Source organism: Propithecus coquereli, unplaced genomic scaffold (assembly GCF_000956105.1).
Source record: "Propithecus coquereli isolate 6110/MARCELLA unplaced genomic scaffold, Pcoq_1.0 Scaffold165, whole genome shotgun sequence".
Lineage (NCBI taxonomy): Eukaryota > Metazoa > Chordata > Mammalia > Primates > Indriidae > Propithecus > Propithecus coquereli.
Window position 1 is genome coordinate 493,378 of NW_012141080.1, and position 6,096 is coordinate 499,473.

General features: G+C 42.2%; 1 protein-coding gene across 1 annotated transcript in view; it reads left to right on the forward strand.

Moving 5' to 3' along the window:
- Nucleotides 1–6,096, forward strand: part of HYDIN (HYDIN, axonemal central pair apparatus protein) — a 299,281-nt gene that overhangs the window by 268,433 nt on the left and 24,752 nt on the right. Inside the window, exons 71-72 of the mRNA XM_012641507.1 lie at nucleotides 2,339–2,560; nucleotides 5,834–6,003. Coding sequence (XP_012496961.1) covers nucleotides 2,339–2,560; nucleotides 5,834–6,003 — 392 coding nt within the window. The remainder of the gene's footprint in view (nucleotides 1–2,338; nucleotides 2,561–5,833; nucleotides 6,004–6,096) is intronic.

The following is a 6,096-nucleotide window of genomic DNA, read 5'->3' on the forward strand; positions in this document are numbered from 1 at the left end:
GGAGCAGCCCGGGGTGAGAAACTTCCCTGGTGCCTTCCAGAAGCAGCATGTCAGAGGGCCCCAGTCATTTTCAGAAAGCCACAAAGTATTTACCTCTCAATCTCATTTAAATCAAGTGGAATCCATCTTTTAAACCTGCACACCAGTAGCTCAAGGAAATGTGGGAGCCTTGTTAAAGAACCTCCTTGGCAGATGCCCGTAGGGCCTGGACTGACTCTTGGTTTCCAGAGCCTCAGGTCTGCCCCATCCTGCCGGCATGTGCCCCAGATTACAGGCTGTAATTGTCTGCTTCCTGGTCTATGCCGCAGTGGCCAGATTTCTCTCGCATCTGTTCATGATTGATTTGGTTCAACCGTCCTTTATAACCCTATGAAGCTTTCCCACACCTGTGATATCTGTGTGTGTGTGTGTGTGTGTGTGTATGTATAGAATACAACTAAAGCCAGATGATTCTTTTAATAATTCATTACATTTTGATTTATAAAATAATATTCTTTATAGTATTTTAAGTCAACCAACATGGTATCGTATGAGAAAAAATTAATCTCTCCCTATCCATCCTAACTCAGCCTTCCCTTTCCATCAAAGGAAACCAATGTTAACAGCTGGGTGTGTATTTTACTGATGCTCATAAGTAGGTGGGAGGGGAGATTATGGCATTTATTGAGGGTTTGAACAAATAAATGAACAATATAGCATAAGAATAATAACAGCAAGAGAAAGTTTAATCCAGGCATGCAAGGGTGGCACACTTCAATATAATCATTGTGTCAATAGATGAAAGAAGAACAACCATGCGATCATATTAATATATACTGAAAAGGCATTCCCCATAAAAACCCTAATAGCAAAATAGACATTGATGGAAAAACTTAAAGAAGATTAACCGAAATCAAGAGGCAAATATTACCCTGTAATAAACCACTAAAACTGCTACAATTAAAATGAGGACTTAGGCAAGGATATTCGTTATCACCCTTGTTGCCTGCTGGGCCACTTCAGCGAGCAGAGAGCAGGCGGAGGCCTCGCTGAGGGCTGCTGTTTCCTCGGCAGGCAGAGAGGCCAGGGAGCGCATGCAGCTCATCAACAAGGAGGAGCAGGGGTTCAGTTTTGCCTTCCAGGACAACTCCCGGTACTCGGAAGGTTTCGGCAACAGCCTGATCGTATGTCCCATGGAAGGCTGGATCCCGCCACTGTCCAGGTAAAGAGAAACGAAAGCCTCACCCTCCCAACGGGTCCCAGGCCTGCCAGCCAGAGAGCCGTTGCCCTTAGAGTGCCCCATTTCTAAAATCTCTTTCAACTCTAAGATTTGGATATTAACAATTCCATCTCTGTCCTACTTACTCTCTGGTGTTTATTTTCCTGGGGAATTATGGAGCATTGAGAAGTCTACACCCATGTTCTCAATATTTCCTTGTGTTTGTATTCTTTTCCTTGCTGTCTGCTGTGTGCGTAAATCCACAGAGCATTGCTCAGCTTTGCCTGGCGAATCTTAAAAACTCATCATAATTTGGAGTTATGGTTCCTTTTCCTCATAGTGAATCTGCTAATCCAGTGAGCTCATATTTTCTTGCAGAGTTTAATAAAACCTAGTCAGCTAACCTGCTGTCTTGTTCCCCAACCAGGATCCCAATTGATATTTTCTTCACACCAAAGCAGGAAGGAGACGTCAACTTTAACTTGATCTGCAATGTGAAAAAGAAAGTCCAGCCTCTGACATTAAATGTCAAGGCGGAGGGCTACAGTATGAATGTAGAGATCAAGTGCAAGGACAGGACTGGCTCCGTCACTCTCTTGACTCCCAACCAGACCAACATCATCAACTTCTATGAGGTGACGATGTGAGAGGGACTCACTCACTCTCTCGGTCTCCACATTGACTGGGGAAGGCGGTACCAGTGAATATGAGCTGAGTCTTTCTGTTTCAAATGCCAGAGAGACCAGGAGAACAAAAACATGCCAGCATGAGGAAGGAGCAGCTCCTTCCTCAGAATGTACATAGTTATGATGTGGATGCTTTTCTTATTTTATTTTTCATGGGTAGAAAGATGATGGGGAGGGGTAAGAATGCCTGTATTAAACACACAGGAAGGATATTTGAGTACCAAGGGAGGCCTAAGAATCAAATTGCTGTCTCGCTCTTGAGATATTAGGGGACCCCAACACTTGGTAGCTCTTGCTGGAATGTCTGACTGCATTAAGCTAATTATATTCAATTCACCAACATCATCTGCCATCTTTATTTCCCTAAGGAAGTTTTTTATCAACATGTTACATATCCTGATCCCAGAGCAGGGAACTATGGGTTGCATTCACTACTCTGGTCTCTGTCTTCCAGGTGGGGTTAAATGAATGCGTCCAGTGTGAATTCAACTTTATTAACACTGGCAAGTTCAACTTCAGCTTCCACGCAGAGCTATCTGGCTCCAAAACCCTGCTGCAGTATTTGGAATTTTCACCCATTGACAGTACTGTGGATGTGGGGCAGAGTGTCCAAGCTACCCTATCTTTTCAACCACTTAAGAAGTGTGTCTTGAAGGACCTGGAACTTGGAATCAAGGTGAGACCATTTAACATTGTCCAAACACCGAAAGCACTCACAGCATGCTGCCTTGACAGGTTAATCCTCCTGTGTGTATTCCTTGTCTTCTCCACCCATCCTGAAGCTCCTGGAAGGTGGTTGTGTTGGAGACAGCCCCACAATCTCAACTGCAAAGGCCTCATCCATGGTTGGGGTGCCTGGTGAGTAAGTGTTGATTGAAAAGAAGTTGACCATCCATGCATTAGAAGACCATTCAGCCATTAAAACAAATAAGGGAGATAGATGGGCATGGAGAAAATATGTACAACATTTCCCAAGATAAGTTATCAAATGAAAGACCAAGGAATGGTAATGTCAGCAGGAATGGCAGAGGACATCCGAAAAGCTGCTCTTCAATAGCAATGAGAACACTGGCAAAAACTGTCATAATAAACTTTTTCAGAACTCTGGGAATTAATCACAAGCTTGCAACAATCCTAGGAGTATTTATTCAAGAAAAATGGCAGAATATTCTTAAGGACAGTGAGCTTTATGGTGTTTTAACTTGCCCTATTCCCACACTCTTTCCCCAGCTCTGCAGCAGCCTTGAAAACCAACAATTGTGCAATTAAAGTGAAAACCAGCAATTGATCAGCCACGGGAGGGGGCAGAACAGGTTTGGAACTCACCAAAAGCCCAACTAAGAGAATTTTCATTATTTGCCACGTCTGGAATTTCAATGGAAACCCCCACTCACAAGGGTTGCTTTTATTTGACCTGACTCAGAGCTTGGTCAATGTAAACAGCCTTTTCCCATGGGGCACTTGTCAGAAAACAATCAGTGGCAATTGTTTAACACTGCAGCAGCCTGAGGTGGCAATGACCCTTGAGGCAAACAAGCTGACCCAAAAACTTAAAAGGAAAAGCTAGGGAAGGAGATGTTCATAGGGGTCTGTGAAAAGCTCCAACATGCTCCCGGAATCTAGACAGCCATGCATGTATAAGATATGTATATCTCAGGGCTGTGCTCAGTAAAGACTGCTTAGGAGAAGGCCCTAAGTTCTCACCTCTGGCTAAACTTTTGGGAAAGCAAAAAGTGAACAATAAAGCAGAGTTGGCAACTACCTGCCTGAGTGTCAGAGGCGTGCCCCATCACACAGAGTCCCTCAGCAAAACCTGGAAGACTTATTGGTGCCAGGCATTGAAAGAAATCTCTGTCCAATCATTAGCTGAGCACTAAACTAACTAAGCAGAGACTTCATTAGTTATGCATAAATAAGAATATAGACTTTATGGAAAAAGTCACTAAACCAATAAAACAACTACATATAGCAAATACTCAGGAGGCTGAGGCAGGAGGATCACTTGAGCCCAGGAGTTTGAGGTTGCAATGAGCTGTGATGACACCACTGCACTCTAGCACAGGCAACAGAGCAAGATGCCATACACCCGCAACCAAAAAAAAAAAAAAAAGGGAAGAGTAACAACAGCAACAAACCCAGCGTGGGTGGATCTGGTTTTCAGAGTTACCACATTATATTATTTTAAATCACTAGTTTCCAACAAAATAATTATGAGACATGAAAAGAATCAAGAAAGTATGACCAGCCGGGCGCGATGGCTCACGCCTGTAATCCTAGCTCTCTGGGAGGCCGAGGCAGGCGGATTGTTTGAGCTCAGGAGTTCGAGACCAGCCCGAGCGAGAGCGAGACCCCGTCTCTACTAAAAATAGAAAGAAATTAATTGGACAACTAAAAATATATAGAAAAAAAAACTAGCTGGGCATGGTGGCACATCCCTGTAGTCCCAGCTCCTTGGGAGGCTGAGGCAGGAGGATCCCTTGAGCCCAGGAGTTTGAGATTGCTGTGAGCTAAGATGATGCCACGGCACTCTAGCCCAGGCAACACAGTGAGACTCTGTCTCAAAAAAAAAAAAGAAAGTATGACCCATACACAGAGAAAAAAAGCATCTAATGTAAACTGTTCCCAAGGAAGCCCAGATGTTGGACTGACCAGACAAATACTTGAAATCAGCTATTTAAAATATATTCATAGAACTACAGGAAGCCATGTCTAAATAACTAAAGGAAAGTATGAGAAAAATCTCTCACAAAATAGAAAATACCAGCATAGAGATAGAAATTGTAAAATATATATTCTGGAGTTGAAAACTATGATAGCTGAAATGAAAAATTTAAAACAGGGGCTTGGTAGCAGATTTGATATGTTAAAAGAAAAAATCAGCAAACTTGAAGATGGAGCAATGGAGATTGTCCAGTCTGAAAAACAGAAATAAAAAATAATGAAGAAAAGTGAACAAAGCCTCAGAGACCTATAGGATACCATCAAGGGTACCAATATACACATAATGGAAGTCCAAGAAGGAAAGAAGAAATAAAATGATAAAAAAAATTTCAAGAAATAATGCCCCAAAACTTCCTTCCCAAATTTGATGGAAAAAAATTAAATATCCAGAAATCGCAATGAATTTCAAGTAGGATAAACTCAAGGAAATCCACACTTATACACTTCATAATCAAATTATTGAAAGACAAAGAGAACCTGGAAAGCCACTGGATTAATAGCTGGTTTCTCATTAGAAACCTTGGAGGCCCAAAGACAGGGGAATGACATCTTCAGAGTGCTGGAAAAACAACTATCAACAAAGAATTTTGTATCTAGCAAAACTATCCTTTAAAAATGAAGGAAAAAACGAGGACATTCTCAGATAAATAAAAACTGAAATAATTCATTACTAGCAGACTAGCTTGTAAGAAATAACAAGAGAATCCTTCAGGCTGCAATGAAAGGACACTAGAAAGTAGCTCAAATCCACATGAAGAAATAAAGAGCACCAGAAAAGGTAAGTGCATAGGTTATGTAAAATCAGTATAAATGTGTTTTTATTTATAACTTTTTTCTATCTGATTTTAAAAACAACTGCATAAAGCAATAACTATAAATCTGTACTGATGGGCATTATATAAAGATTGGCAACCAGTCAGAGTTCCACTAGTAAAGGAGCCGTGGGGAGCGGATGTTGGGTGGTAACTCACGGGGTCTGGGCATACTTTTGGGCCTTCAAGCTCAATCATTGCTGTAAGAACAAAACAAGAGCCAATGTAGGGTCTGATTACAGAGTAGTTTTTGTTCAGTAAACAAACTTTTAACCTATTTAATCAGAATCTCTGGAGATAGAGCCCTGAGACCTATGTTTGTTAAAACACACTGGTTTTCTCCTTCACCTGAGGACTTCCATGTCCCCTCCTCCCACTTCTCCTAATCACGTCCACCTGCCATTCCCTTCCCACAGATCAGCCATGGCCCAACCTATATGTGCAGCATCTCAGGTTGTGCCGTGAGCCCGGCCGTCCATTTCTCCTTCACCAGTTACAACTTTGGGACCTGCTTCATCTACCAAGCTGGGATGCCCCCGTACAAACAAACCCTGGTCATCACCAACAAGGAAGAAACTCCTATGAGGTAAGCAGGCCTCCCGAGTCTCCAGAGGATTCTGTAGCTTTCTCTGGGTCCTATAGGTGAAGTCCTACTAAGATAAAAAAAAAAAAAAAAAAG